Consider the following 15,408-nt stretch of genomic DNA (forward strand, 5'->3'; position numbering starts at 1 on the left):
AACTTTGATGACAATATTATTCATTTGATAAAAAGTTTTGAAATCTTTAACTTGATGATGTTTGGTGCTTAAAAATCAGAGGAACTCTTAAAAAGCAAAGACAAAAACAATATGATGGACCAATGAATGCTAATCCCATGACCTCCAATGATTTATTATATGTGGTCTGTGGGTGGTAGCAGGAAAATTTGTTTGACTTTCAACAATCATTGTGTTTTGGTTTTCTCTTCAAAGGATCCCCAATGATACAGAACAATGGTAATCTCTCACGTCCTTATTCCTACTTATTCCTTCAATGAACAATGAGCTTTTCTCGCCATATGTCAAATATTCTAACACCATCCTTTTCTGCCTATGCTGTCACTTCCCATTTTCCCACAACAAAGCTCATAACATCTTGAGTACCATCTCACAGTGCTGTAAACTAGCGAGCATCTAATTCAAAGGTCAGAGCAGTACTCAGTAAAAAGGTCTAACTAGATCCAAAAAAATCCTGTTCTCAAGGAGATATGGCCAAGACATTCCCAGTAGCAGCTGCAATTTACCTGAAAATTGCCTTAAATTAGAGTTAAGTGACTCTTGTTGCTACCTTACTCCTATAACGTGAGACAAACTTTCAAAGAAGTTTGAACCCAACATAAAATGTTGCCTTACAAGTTGCGCCAATGCAACAAGTTGCCCCTACTCCCAAGTCCTAAACCACAACCCCTGTCATCATATTATTTTAATTGTATTTTAAGCAGGTACTGTGCGAGGTCGTGGTCGTGCTGCTGCAGGTAACCGTACCCCTGGGCCACGTGGGTCGTACCTGGGGGGTTACTCTGCTGGTCGTGGCATCTACAGCCGCTACCATGAAGGCAAGACCAAGCAGCCCGAAAAACCCTATGAGCTGATGCCCAGTCTGGAGCTTGCTGCCTCTGTCAACCCCGTTGGCATCAAACCTGGCACAAGTCAGTGAGATAGACATATCCATCCATATCCTTGCCCACTTCCAAAGCGTTCACGTCTAGTTCATAATTTTCTGTCTCTCTCTCTCTGGTGAGGTTTAAGGAACATTTTGTTAAACCAGTTTATGGTTGTTGCTGGATGGTCTTGTGCAAAAGGATTTCCTTTCTTTTCAAAAAGGACTAAAATATGTGTTCGTTCTAGCATGACCAGAAAGTAACCACAGTATTTGTTCCTTATTCCACACTTTTTTTTACCATAAATTTATATTACTGGATGTTCAGACAAAAAACAGCACTGTGTGAAAAACAACACAAGGGTCTAATCAACCTGTAAACTATTTGATTTTTGATTTTTGATCTTTTTCCTTGATGAGGCAAAATTTTTAAGGAAATTTACTGGCTGAATGAGGATGCCCTGCTATTTTACCAATTAAATAAGGAAAGCCATGTTAATTCATGCAGCACTGTTGTCTGTCTGAACATGGCCATAGTTCTATAAAAGGAACAAAAGGATATATATATATATATATATATATATATATATATATATATATATATATATATATATATATATATATATATATATATAATTTTTTTCCCCCCACAAATGATTTGCTTTATGTATTCCGAGTATGAAGCTATTGGATGTCTTGGATGTCAGCCTACACAGTACCTCTGTAGGAATAGCTTCTTCAGTTTCATTAGTTTTTGAACAATTTCAATCATAGAGTTGAAACTCAAAACTAAAAGCACAAACCAAAGATTATAATCTGCTATTTCCTATTGGGTCCAGGTCTAATCGAATTAACTGAAGGATAATACCAGTGTGATGATGTATGGTGGTGGCCCATCTACTGCTGCAAAGATTTAGTCTATCCAATCATTATTAACACGAGGTTGAATTGCATGCTTTATAAAATGTGATTTCATGACATTTCTTCTCTTTTTTGTTTTTAATTTGTAAATCTGTTAATGAACTACACTGTAAAATGAGCTGTCCACGGAAAGAAGAATATTTAAGGTGGCTTGCTTTTAAATGGTAAATCCATCCATCCATCCATCCTCTCATCCATCCATCCATCCATCCATCCATCCATTCATTGTCTTCCCAGTGCATTTGCTGTTACACCAAAAGAAAATGCAATCCCATTGGGGAAAAACAATTTACACGATGTAGAACAAACTATAACAGAAACAGACATCAAAATAAATAAATAATGGCATTAATTAATTAATTCATACACTGGTATTATTCTTTACTGTTAAGGCTCATTACACATCCAAATTACTAAAAGAAACATATAGTTTTTTTTAACATAAATATGATCTGAAATTATTTATTGTTTACACTAATGTTAATTATTTGGGGACTATTTTTACGCGAATTTTCTTTGTACTCATGTGGAGCCGTTTGACCCCAATCTTGAGAGTTTTCAGTCTGTGGAATCACAGGATCACCAGATTGAAAAGACTTTGTCCATCTGAAACAATGACTGATGTTGTGTTCATTTTGTGTGTGCTTGTGCGTGTGCGTGTGTCTGTGTGTGAAGTTAATCCACAGTTGAGCACCATCATAATCCAAATCACACCCTAAGGCCAATTTGTGTCATTTCTAATTGTTTTCCTTTTCTGTTTATCTACCCCTCACCACTAACAACCACTAGAATCCTTCAATCATTTCTCAGACCACCTTCAGATCTAAGTGTGCTCATTTTGATTTGAGTGTGGACGCATGTAGACAAAATGTCTCTCTTATAGTGTGAATGCAAACATATTGACCATCTCTTGGAATGCAGATTCTGTATCCGTGCTCTCATTCATGTGTCTCTCCATGTGTAGTGGCCTTGCCTACTCTGGGTGGCCAATACCCAGTGTTCAGCACAGCCCCCGCAGCCAAGCTGATGGAGGAGGGGAAGATGCACACAGTGGAGCACCTCATCAACCCTCTGGCCATGCAACACACTGAACACACCACTGCTACCGCTGCTGCCGCTGCCACTGTCCTACCTGCCGTCTCCACTCCTCCACCTTTTCAGGTGTGGGCTACGATGCTGTTCTTTACAACTTCCACATTATATGACACAAATCATGTACAATATGTTCTGCACTATAAGGCGCACTGGACTATTAGGCGCACCTTCAATGAAAGGCCTCTTTTAAAACTGTCTTCATATGCAAGGCGCACTGGATTGTAAGGGGTATCTGAGTATAAGGCGCACTTTCAATGAGTAGATAGTGGAACTTTATTGATCCCTTAAGAAGGTTCCGTCAGGGAAATTGATTTAAGTGAAATTTCAGTTAAGTTGAGTTTAAGTTAAGTTTAAGTTTAAGTTAAGTTTAAGTTTAAATTCAGTTTAAGTTAAGTTGAGTTAAATTAAGTTTAAGTTTAAATTCAGTTTAAGTTAAGTTTAAGATAAGTTTAGGTTAAGTTTAAGTTAAGTTTTAGTTAAGATTCAATGAATGGCCTACTTTAAAACGGTTTCCACCTACAAGGCGCACTGGATTATAAGGCGCACTATCGGGTTTTTGAGAAAATTGAAGGCTTTTGGGTGCGTCTTATAGCGCGGAAAATACTGTATTGTCACCTTACAGTAAGGAGTGGGCTTCTCACTAGATCCATTCTCTTATTCTTTCATTTCCCAGGGCCGTCCAATCACTCCAGTCTACGCCATGGCACACAATGTTCAGCGTATCCCAGCTGCTGGCGGTCTGTATGGAGCTGGATATGTCCCCTTTGCAAACTATGCTGCAAACACAGCAGCGCTGGCCGCTCTGCAGAAGAACGCAGCGGTGGCAGCCGCGGCATACGGGGGATACACAGGATACGCAGTCCCGCAGGCCTTCCCCGCAACAGCTTTCCAGCTGCCTATCCATGATGTCTACCAGACGTATTGATTGTGAGGGTCAGACCAGCAAGAAACAACAACAAATCTGCGACTGAATTACCACCAACGGCGTGCATTCTGTCCCATCAGACAAAAAAAGCATCACTTGAACTTGTGAACATCTAATAATTTTATAAGAACATCATTTTGAAGCAAATATTTAGAAAAGAGACTATGAAACAATGACAACCTGCAGTCTCATACCCTGTCCTACAGGCCCTGGTGTATCCTTGATGCTATCGAACCTCATGGCAGCCTTAATTGTGCAGCATCACTGTAAGTTAGAACACAACAAGGATGAAGTATAAAGTGACAGTCAAGCCCTGAATCCAACCCCACACCCAAACAACAAGCATTATTCTCAACAACAGTCTCAATTCCCATCCTATATCCTCTCTCTCTCTCTCTCTCTCTCTCTCTCTCTCTCCCTCTCTCCCTCTCTCTCTCTCTCTCTCTCTCTCTCTCTCTTCCACTATCCACCTCTCTCTTTGTCTCTCCTTTTCTGTCTCTCCCTCTCTGCTCTCTTTTTCACCACAAAGTTTCTCCGGAAACACTGAGGTACATTCATTTATTTATGAAGAGGAGAGACATTAAAGGTTGTATTCTCTCGGGTTGTCTCATATTATTTGGGGTTGTGTTTGATTTCAGGCGAAAGACAGATAGACCTTTACACCATGTTAACTGTTTGGAAACAGAAGTTAATATACAACAGGAACTACTGACAAATGGGGCCACCACTGAAGACAGTTCTTTTGGATATAATAATGTTTTTTCTCTTTGTTTTAAAAGTATTTTTCCTTGAGTATATAGTATTCTAGACAATTCTGTGTGCTGTAGACGACGCTGTCCGTCCATGCTGTTTTAATGTGTAGGCTATGCTTCACATATGCCTGTATGGTACTTCCTGGTTTATTTAGTTTTGTTTTTGATTGTTTAAAAATGAAGGCTCCATATGATATCTTTACTTGCCTATTATTAGTTTGTATGTTTTCTCCTCTTTCTTTTTTTTTTTTTCTTGGTTTGTTTGAAAAAAAAATTGCCAGCTAAGTAATATTATTGTGACAAACTCCTTGGGGAGCAACTACTAGAGACAGGAAACTGGAAAAACTTTTTAACAATGGAGATTTTACTTATCCACATTAATTGTGTTGCCAAGGGGATGAAGACTGAAAAGATGATAATTGTGTCATTCTCATTTATGTGAGTCTTTTTTTGTTTTTTGTTTTTATGACTTTTTTTTTTTTTGGAAGTTGAACAAATGTTTCTCTTAGGACTGGAGCGCTCTGTCAGTTAAAGATTTCTTGTATTTGCCAATGCTAATCAAAAAAAGTCCTCACAAGAAAAAACCTTCAGTCTCATGAAAATTGAAAAATGATGCCTCTCTAAAGTGCCTTACATCTGCATTGTTTATGTGTTATGCTTGGAAAAGATACTGAGGATGGCACAAAGTGGAGTTTTCTCCTCTCATATTTCCAGTGAATCAAATTTTTAGTATTACTGTATTGTGGTGAAGCAAATAGGTTTCAGTGTCCACGCTCAACACGGTCCTGCACTAACATTCCATATTCTTTTGTCGCCTCCTTATTTCTCATTCTCCAAACTGTGCTTGACTGAGGTGCACTTAAAATGTATTTATAAAAAGGCAAGAGATTGCAACTTTTAAATGAAGAGATATCAAATAGTGAATAAGACTTCAATATGTGAACTGGGGTAGCTTTCAATGTCTGAGCGCATAAAAATAGTTTTTCATTACAGATAAAGAATAAAAATAACCCCAATGAATGTTTAGTAGGCACTTTTTAATTTTTTGCAGTGTGTTGGAAACAACTGCAATATTTGGACTGAGAATACCTAGAGCAATACCTCAACCTGACATATACAAGTAGCTTCGCAGGGATGTACTCCAACACACAGGCATGCATAGAAACTAAACATACACACTGCTGCTGATCATAGAGTCACACTCCATGGCCATTTATATATAAGAAAGAGATGCAAAACACTCAAAACTAATTTCTTTAATTCACTGCATTTTTTTTTTGTACAGCTTGAAACAACTGGCTTTTTGAAAATGCAGTTCTACTGGGTTTTTTTGGTCCAAAACGTGAAGTGAAAGATTGATTGTTCAGCAAAACACAAACTATTTAACATCTCAGCTCATTCCATCAGTTATGTTTAGCTGCTTTTATTGTTTTCTTGTATGATGACACTGAGTCAGTATATTTAATATATGCATTACATGTGTTGTGTATGAAGTAAGAAGAAAAGGTTATAATATATTCTAAAATATTTCTTTTCTTTATTTACATTTTGTTTAGGGTTTTGAAAGTCATAGTAACTAAAGTAGATTCTTTCTTTTTTTTTGCCAAAGTGTCCAGTAGTTCTTAAAATTCGAGTTTAGAGTTTTTGTTATGTATAATATTACTACTTTGAACTGGATTTGGTGTTATGAGTGGGAACACAAGGCAATTCTTGTTCAGCTTTATTTTTATGTCTCCCACTCAATATACCTGCTTTATTATTGCCTACATTTAATCCACACTACAGCAGTAGAATGAACTCCTCCACCTCTTTGTGTCAGTGATATAAAGCCAAATATGCCAAGTTTAACATAGGTGTTAAACTCTTTGTAGTTTGTACCTTAATGCCAAGATGTGCCCTTTGCTATACCTTTGTAGACCTATGCAGATGCTTTCCTATCTGAAGGTTTTTTAAGCTTGTTTGGTCTTGTTATATTTATAGTGATAAAGTAGATTAATAAAGCATTTTCAAAAGGATGTAATGCTGTCTTTCATTTTGTTTGCCTACATTTCCCCTTACGTTCCAACACCCAACACTGCATAAACCCCGTCAGCTAACCGTTGTCGTACATTAATCCTCATACCTGAAGAAAGCTCCTAATGAGAAACATTTCATAGTAGAAGGAGGGAAAAACAGCAATGCGTCCCATGAATAGTTTAGAAATTTCTCTGTGGCAGGTTAACTTTAGTTGAGAAACATGCTGACCCCAGTGAGGAGCAGAGGGAGGTAACCTTTGTGGTGGAGGAGAGCAGCCACAGGTACATGGAGTTTTTACACCCTGTCACAGCTTACCAGGCAGCAGTTTAATCATTAAAATATGAGAATCATTTGAAGGAAAAAATAAACAAAAAACCCCCCAGAAAACAAAACTTAAATGAGTGATACTCATCATGCAGATACGATGAATGTTAAGTCTTATGAAGGAAAATAACTAAATATATTTATAAATATTTGAGATATATTTTAGAATTATACAAAAGTCAATTTTTGAGGTGCTTTTTTCAAAGAATAATACTGTAATGAATTTACTTTTCAACACCACCCCAACTTCATGACGCTGACCATGGAGGTGAGGGATCATGAGACAACAGCGCCATCTCGTGGTCAAAGGCAGCAACAGTTCACCTGCAGCCATGTTAGCTTCACATCCATCGTTAATGATACTGTTCGGATCAAAACCACATTTTTTTCTTTCTTTAGGTTAAAACATAAATTTAACACATCCATAAACATGTTACTCAGAATGTATAGCACACTATAGTGTAAGTTTGAATAAAATATTGTCATTTGTAACTATAATTAGCCCACAAAAAATGCAAGGTAGAGAATAGTAGTGCTTTCCCCTGGTTTAATGAATGTGAAGCAGGAAAAATATTCTACAACATGGCAGTTTTACACACAAAAAATTACCATAATTTATTGTGCCTTATTTTACTGAATTACTAAATCAAATTAAATTAAAAGTTAAAGAATTAAATTAAAAGTAATTAAAATTAAAATGTGTTATCTTCAGCTGCTTAACCAAAGCCAGGTCACAGAAAGGCCTCAACTGGAATGAAACCAATTCTTGCTGTGAGGCAAACAGTGCTGCCAGGATGACAGTGTAGAATAAAGTAGAATTTTCCATTCTTGTATGCTACTGTGTTGGGTGTTCTGTCGATAGAATGTTCAGGATTCTCATCAGAGAATGGTCTTTAAAAATCCTATGCTATTATGGCCACGAAAAACAAAACACCTTTTGATATTCATTTTTGAAACAAACAAAATTACCAAACGATGCATGAACCATTTCCATTTGGCTTCCTCTTAAAATAATTGCCTAAGTCATGGGTTGTTGTTTTGTTTTTGTTTCTTTCATTTTTTTAACAAACATTCTTATTTTTTGCATAAATTCATCCAAATCATCTACAAATGGTTCCGTTGATTTGCCTAAATCTGTTTTGTTTTTTGTTTTTTTTACAAGAAAAATTTTTTTTTTATGCCTCAATCCTCTAAATCATCAACCAGTGGTTCAGTTTTTTTTGTTTCCTGAAAAATCTATTTAAAAAAAAATTTAATTAAAAAACAACAACAACAGGCGATTACAATAACGAAGCCACGGTGATCTAATAAATTATGACGAGCTAACTTTCTCTATATCCACTACATTTCCCATGATGCATCAACAGTTATTCGTATATGCGGTAGCTTTGCGCAATAGTTAAACTCTTGGGCGATTTATAAATAATACGGCGTGGCCGAATGCATCTATCGTAGACACAGACGGAAATCCATGCAGTTGTTGAAGCTGCTAAAATTCGTGCAGCTCTTGAACGTAACGTCAGTCTATATGTGGCTTAAAGGAGACGCAACAAAGCGCACTAAATTGTTGCGATGGAGGTGCGGGCTAATAAGTAGGCTTACTATAGCTTTAAGAAGCCGAAATAGTGTCTGCTTCTTTAAAATTATATCGTTTTATTGTTGAATTCATAATTAAGAAAAGTTTTCCATTTTTGATTAGTGAATGTTTGCATTTATGCGACGAATCCAACACAAATGTCGAACTGTTGGATAAAGGCCGCTTGCGATCAAATTGGCTTTTAATCAGATGTGGTCCGGTTTTACTCCGATTGTGAGCAAACTTGTTCGACTTGAAGTGGAATCCTAGGCGGGCTGAAGTGTTGTGACGGGGATGGAACCCGCTGACGACCGAAACGAGCGTGTAAATAAAGATGAAGAGCCGGTGGAAGACAAGGCCGCAGATCAGACCCCGGGCACCAGTACGACCATCACGCCGCGAATGGGGCTCAGAGAGCGCAGGACAAGCCGCCCGAGGTCCGGTGTCTCCGCTTCTCTATCGGACATGAACGGAAACTCGCAGACCTCGGGTCGAGTTTTAAGAGACCGGTCCACCAGGGCGATACCAGCCTGGCTAAAGGACACCAAGGAGGACGAGGACGAACCGAACCCAGCAGACACCGACGTGACCAGGCGGAGGAAAACTGTCAACCCGAAGCGAAAGAGAAATTCAGAATCAGCGGGTTTGACTGAAGCCGGAGGGGGGGTCGCAGGTGACAGTCTTCAAGGGACAGAGTAAGTTTTACAGTGACACACACGGGGATCGGACCCCGGTCATGTGCTTTTAGTAACTAAAGACTCAGGTTTTAAGTAAAGTTGCATCGGTGGAGTTGGTTCTGTCACAGATGGACGTCTCCATCAAAGTCAAGTGTAACATAGATGGAGGACATACAGCACAGATGAAATTAGAGTCCTCTCTGACCCACGGTAAACAGGCAGAACAACAGGTAGTACAACACAGGCAGCACAACACAGGCAGAACAACACAGGCAGAACAACACAGGCAGAACAACACAGGCAGGACAACACAGGCAGAACAACACAGGCAGAACAACAGGCAGGACAACACAGGCAGAACAACACAGGCGGAACAACAGGCAGGACAACACAGGCAGAACAACACAGGCGGAACAACAGGCAGTACAACACAAGCAGTACAACACAGGCAGAACAACACAGGCAGAACAACACAGGTAGTACAACACAGGCAGAACAACAGGCAGGACAACACAGGCAGAACAACACAGGCGGAACAACAGGCAGTACAACACAAGCAGTACAACACAGGCAGAACAACACAGGCAGAACAACACAGGCAGAACAACACAGGCAGTACAACACGGGCAGAACAACACGGGCAGAACAACACAGGCGGAACAACAGGCAGTACAACACAAGCAGTACAACACAGGCAGAACAACACAGGCAGAACAATACAGGCAGCACAACACGGGAAGAACAATACAGGCAGCACAACGGGCAGAACAACACAGGCAGCACAACACAGGCAGTACAACAGGCAGAACAACACAGGCAGTACAACAGGCAGAACAATACAGGCAGCACAACACGGGAAGAACAATACAGGCAGCACAACGGGCAGAACAAAACAGGCAGAACAACAGGCAGAACAACGGGCAGAACAACACAGGTAGCACAACGCAGGCAGAACAACAACACAGGCAGTACAACACAGGCAGAACAAGACAGGTAGAACAACAGGTAGAACAACACAGGTAGAACAACAGCTAGAACAACACGGGCAGTACAACAGTCAGTACAGCACAAAGTATGAGACAAAACACAGAGGGATGGTAAACACATCTATTCACTCTCTAATCCCATAGGGGAAGTGTTCATGTTGTAATATTTTAATGCCAGACTTGTAAAGTTCTACTGTAGTGGATGACGGCGTGGATCTCAGCAGGTACACAATCAGCAACACTAAAGTGTTTTTATTTTTCCTCCATCCTGCAGCTCAGAGGACCTCAAGAAACTTGCCTCAGATGCTCAAGGTAATCAGAGACATGACTCTCACAAAATCCACATTGAAGTCAATCTGTATTCCATATATGTAAATGCCCTTAACACGTGCAGCTCAAACAGAGCCGGATTGTGTGTGGTTGTGTCTGCATAAGCCTACACTGTACTTGATGCCAGTACAGTACACAGTATGTTTGATTAGCATGCTTCTGCTTAATCACTCCAGCTCTTCCCTCCAGACGCCCTCCAGCCCAGACTCGTGCCAAGCCCACGTCTGGCAGGGCCGTCCGCGCTTCTGCCAAGCCTGTGTGTAAGACCGAACCTGGGACTGAGACTCTCACTGGTGAGCAACCTGTTGACAGTCTGCTGCAGTGCTGTAACGCATCTATAATAACTGAGATCTGATATGTTAATATGCTGTTTTTACAAAATGCTACTTATCCCAAGGATATGGGATCATGGTGATTGGGAATTTTCAGTTTGGGAACCAGTTAGCTCCGAATTTCTTTCTTTTTCTGATTGTCATGCAGCACCGGAAGAAAAGTCGAACAATAAAGAGAAGGATCAAATGTAAGTATATTTATGATATTTGAAGTCACGTATGTGTCTGGAATTCTTGGTAAAGCATGTATATGAATATTGTAAGTGTTTAGGATTTAACTTGTGTATTTTGTTACAAAACAGCCCAATATATGGTCATAGTATTTTTGAAAAACCACACATTTGATGATATCCATATCATCAAGGGTTTTTTTAAAAGTTGGAAACTTTGCATTGCTGTGTGGGTAAAATGATGCAGAAAAATGTCAATGTTTGAGAACATATGTAAAGAGGTCAGAGTTTGGTTCTCTATTTATTTCTGTTTTGCACCTACATTTTTTAGTAAAAAGAAGCGGCAGGAGAGTGTGGACGTTGTTGGGCCGGTCTTGGATGACGAAGAACCTCCACATCAGAATGAGCCAAACGACGGCACCAACCAGCCGCAAAGTCACAGGTACACTCGCATCTCATGGCTTCTCTCTTGATCCCACGCAAAAAAAGTGTGGGATTCGTTTTTCAGGCGATTTGTTTCTCTGTATTCAGCGGTGCAGAAGAGGAAGCTGGGCTGAGTAGCGATGAAGATGTTCCTTTTAGAGATGACTTAAACGACCAGAGCTACGATCCAAAGGATGAAAGGTTTGTGTGAATCTTTTTTTCTGACATGATTAGATGTAGGCACTTTATTTATTTTTGTTGTATATAAATGTTTCAATTCTTCTTCTTTTGGTTCACTCTTAGGGATTTCCCCAAACCAAAACGAAAAGCTCCTCTGAGATTGAAGGAAAAGAAAGAGAAAGAGAAGCCACCTAAACGAGAGAAAGAGGTCACTGAAATAAAGATAGAAGGTGTAGACAACTTGGAGAGTGTGGAAGAGGAAGTAAAGCTTGAAGAAGACGTAGTGGAGGACCCAGATGGACCCAGGAAGTAAGCTCAGCCCCAGTTGATCAATAATGCTTTTGTCAATGTCATGAATTTTTCTTGAATGCATTCTAGTGAGCTGCCATTGTTTTTCTATTAAAGTTTTACTGTACTTAGGAGTTACTAATCATTCTCCTGGGTCTATATATTACAGCTACACTCTTAATGTAATCTGTATAGTTAAATGTCAAATATTTCCTGAGTATTTTCCCTTTTTTCCACCCTTTTTGTGTTAGGAGAGGCCGGCGGAAAAAAGACGACAAAACGCCACGGCTGCCAAAAAGAAGGTGAAATTGGTGTTTTTCCTGGACATGAATATGATTTCATAAATATCGTTTTGGTTATGATTTCATCCAAAACTGAACATTTTTTTGAGAAGTATTTTGTCTCCGTGCTGTAACGTAACGACGTCTGCATCGCCCACACAGGAAGAAGCCCCCAGTGCAGTATGTGCGTTGTGAAATGGAAGGATGTGGAACAGTCCTGGCTCATCCTCGCTATCTACAGGTGTGTCTCAGCATCTCCACAAACCTACTGTGGGTTATTTATTGTAGTTTAATGTAAAAAAAAAACTACAGATGAAAACTGGCTAATTCTGGCATGTGTTTTATGAAATTTCAGTGTCCCCTTTCAAATAAACTAAACTAAAAAAAAAATCCAACCAATTTAAAATATTTTTGAAGTTGTTTTTTCTGTAGTGATGAGGTTAATTTTGTCTATAAAATCAAGGAAGAATATTCCATCAAAGTTTTCAGTGTCATTATCAGAGGTATAATTTTAAAATGGATCAGTTAAATTCCTCTTTATAGACGTAACTATTTCTTTCATCGCTAAAGTCCAAATTTACTTCATAATTATTTGTCTTGCGGTGACCTGGTGTCTCATCCAGGTTGTGTCCTAGCCAGCTGGGACTGGCTCCAGCTGACCTGTGACACAACAAGCCAGATAAGCGGCTAAAGACGAGACGATTCCGATCATCTCATCGACAAGAAAATGAATGCATGGGTGGAATATTTGTATAGGAAGGGAAATAATTTGTGTATTGAATACAGTATGCTTTCTTCATAAACCTAAAATATACGTGACATTTTAAGACTTTTTTTTTTTTCATTTTAATGATTTATTGGTCCAGACAAAGGAATGTGTAGACACACTATTAAATTACATTTCTTAGAATCTGAACAGGAAGCAGAGTTGATTATGAGTTGATTGCGGAACACCTACAGTACTTACCTGTATTTGTTTTGTTTTGCACACCAGCACCATATTAAGTATCAGCATTTACTCAAGAAGAAATATGTTTGTCCACATCCGTCTTGCGGGAGGCTTTTCCGACTGCAGAAGCAGTTGCTGCGTCACGCAAAGCACCACACAGGTACGTGTGTACCGGAAACACAACAATAATCTGTGCGTGACCAATGTCATAGAAATAAATGAAAGTATGGGATCACATCTGCATCTGTTTATTGTTGTTGTCGTTGCTATACCAGACCAGAGGGACTACATCTGTGAGTTTTGTGCTCGTGCTTTCAAGAGCTCCCACAACCTGGCCGTGCACCGCATGATTCACACAGGAGAGAAGCCCCTACAGTCAGTAAGCTGTACTTGTACTCCATGTTTGTACTTAGTTAATTCTCTTTGAGAATTGAGATTGTATTTTTTTCCCCCTATAGATGTGAAATTTGTGGCTTCACATGTCGTCAAAAGGCTTCGCTCAACTGGCACATGAAGAAGCACGATGCCGACGCTACTTATCAGTTCTCCTGCTCCATTTGTGGCAAGAAGTTTGAAAAGAAGGACTGTGTCGTCGCTCACAAGGCCAAGAGTCACCCAGAAGTGCTCATCGCTGAGGCGCTGGCAGCCAATGCTGGGACCCTGATCACAACCCCTGCCTCCCTGCTGGAGCTGTCAGGAAACCCCATGCAAGCGGAGGTTACCAACCTAGACGTGAGCCAAGATGGACAGGTGGAGCAGCAGAGCCAGGAAGGACAAGTTGGCCAGCAAGTGGCTCAGGCGTCCCAGATTGATCAAGTGAACCAACAAGTGAGTCATCAGGTGGTTTTACTGGGACAAGACCAGAGCCTCCACACCATGCAGGTGCCAGTGACAATTGCCCTGTCCCCCATCGACCCCCCGTCACCGACGGAAAACCAGCAACACACTCACCTCCAGCTTCAGATGCCCGTCCAGTTTGTTCAGACTTCCCAGCAACCCCAGCAGCCCCAAATCCAGCAACTGACGCTCCACTCCGGCTCAGTGTTGACCCAGCATCAACCCCAGCTTCAGCCGCTTCAGTCGTATTCAGCTCAGCAGCAGAGCCAGACGCAAATCCTTCAAATGACCTTCCAGCCAGTCAGCCAAACCCAAACCCACATTCACCAGATTCCTATTTTAACAACTTCTCAGCAGCTTCAGAGCCTTCAGGCGTCCGCCTCGAGCCCCCCTCTCCTGTCTTCACCTCATCCCCAGTCCCAGGATCCAGCCACGACCAACGGGGACAACTTCATGCTGGACAATCCAGTGCTTTCGTCGTCATCTTCTCAGTCGGTCAACTCCCTGCAGCAGACAGAAGCTGGAGGAGAGGACGGAGCGGTTTGGGAGCGAACGGGACGAGGGGAAGTTCTGTCGGACGGCAGCGAGCGACACGTGACGCAGACGCTCTTGTAAAACAAGGGTCATGCACACACACACACAAAAAAAAGATTAGGGCCGATAATGGCATCAGTGACCTGATATACTGTAATTGCAATGTTTGAGGTCTATGTTCACCAATATATTATGCACTGCTCACTCATAGTCATATATGGTAGCATTTTAGAAAATCTGTATCAGGGAAAGATAATTGTGTGTAAGTTTTTGCCTTTGTACATAATAGTCCTGCAAAACATAACTCTACTTTTACGTGTGTGTGTGTGTGTGTGTGTTATACAGAGGTAATGTTTCAAAGCTGTTGCTGTTATGCAATAATTATAGCATACCTCTTAGTTAAATACAGTATATTAAATGCCTGCCATGTGGCATCAAGGATTCTACTAGAATAAATCACCTGCTTGAGAACTGACTCAACTATCAGATTGTTAAATTTAGAAACAGACCTCATTGTGTGGTAGAAGACTTTAAATGGATAGGCAGCTGTTTTTTTTCCAAATGTGTTTATTGGGCAGATTAAAAGATGGAACAAAGAGAAGAATTGCAAAAGGCACAGAAAACTTTCAAAGTTCTCCACATTTTACATATTTTAGGGAGAGAAAAAAATGCTGTTTCAATGAAATCTGTGACACTGTAGAAATGTTTAAACTTGGCTATTGGTAGGTTTTGAAGGAATTACAACCCAGCTAATGTGTGTATTTGTCATTACAGTATTAACAATACAGGACGGTCACTGAATTAGTCAAACTAATTTTGTCAATTTTTTTGAAGGGTAGTGAATTTTAATGAGCAAAGCTATGTAGAAATATTGGGACGTGTCCCCACTAACTCAGTGGTTTTGTCAACTA

The 15,408-nt window shown here is 40.1% G+C and overlaps 2 protein-coding genes across 10 annotated transcripts in view; both read left to right on the top strand.

The window, feature by feature from the left end:
• Window positions 1–6,603, top strand: part of rbm47 (RNA binding motif protein 47) — a 32,452-nt gene extending 25,849 nt beyond the window's left edge. For 4 of the 9 annotated variants that reach the window (XM_068321978.1, XM_068321977.1, XM_068321979.1 and 1 more), the window contains 4 exons: window positions 235–258; window positions 741–950; window positions 2,787–2,983; window positions 3,591–6,603. In XM_068321978.1, coding sequence (XP_068178079.1) covers window positions 235–258; window positions 741–950; window positions 2,787–2,983; window positions 3,591–3,842 — 683 coding nt within the window. In that variant the 3' untranslated portion in view covers window positions 3,843–6,603. The remainder of the gene's footprint in view (window positions 1–234; window positions 259–740; window positions 951–2,786; window positions 2,984–3,590) is intronic. The other 5 variants (XM_068321981.1, XM_068321984.1, XM_068321982.1 and 2 more) reach the window with 5 other exon arrangements.
• Window positions 6,604–8,485: 1,882 nt separating this feature from the next.
• On the top strand, window positions 8,486–14,580 carry zfp91 (ZFP91 zinc finger protein, atypical E3 ubiquitin ligase). The gene is made up of 12 exons (XM_068321226.1): window positions 8,486–9,205; window positions 10,448–10,485; window positions 10,680–10,796; window positions 10,984–11,023; window positions 11,337–11,447; window positions 11,537–11,629; window positions 11,732–11,917; window positions 12,148–12,198; window positions 12,340–12,418; window positions 13,172–13,286; window positions 13,402–13,501; window positions 13,585–14,580. Exons 1-12 carry the CDS (start codon window positions 8,805–8,807, stop codon window positions 14,576–14,578), a joined length of 2,325 nt encoding a protein of 774 aa, XP_068177327.1. The 5' UTR covers window positions 8,486–8,804; the 3' UTR covers window positions 14,579–14,580.
• Window positions 14,581–15,408: the final 828 nt, after the last annotated feature.

This window comes from Antennarius striatus, chromosome 8 (assembly GCF_040054535.1).
Source record: "Antennarius striatus isolate MH-2024 chromosome 8, ASM4005453v1, whole genome shotgun sequence".
NCBI classification, from domain to species: domain Eukaryota; kingdom Metazoa; phylum Chordata; class Actinopteri; order Lophiiformes; family Antennariidae; genus Antennarius; species Antennarius striatus.

What these genes read in the sequence shown, in the direction of transcription:
- zfp91 (XM_068321226.1), top strand. Translation starts at nt 8,805, where the DNA reads ATGGAACCCGCTGACGACCGAAACGAGCGTGTAAATAAAGATGAAGAG. An exon ending in CCACGGCTGCCAAAAAGAAG is followed by an intron (nt 12,199 to 12,339) that starts GTGAAATTGGTG and finishes TCGCCCACACAG; the next exon opens with GAAGAAGCCCCCAGTGCAGT. An exon ending in CTCATCCTCGCTATCTACAG is followed by an intron (nt 12,419 to 13,171) that starts GTGTGTCTCAGC and finishes TTTGCACACCAG; the next exon opens with CACCATATTAAGTATCAGCA.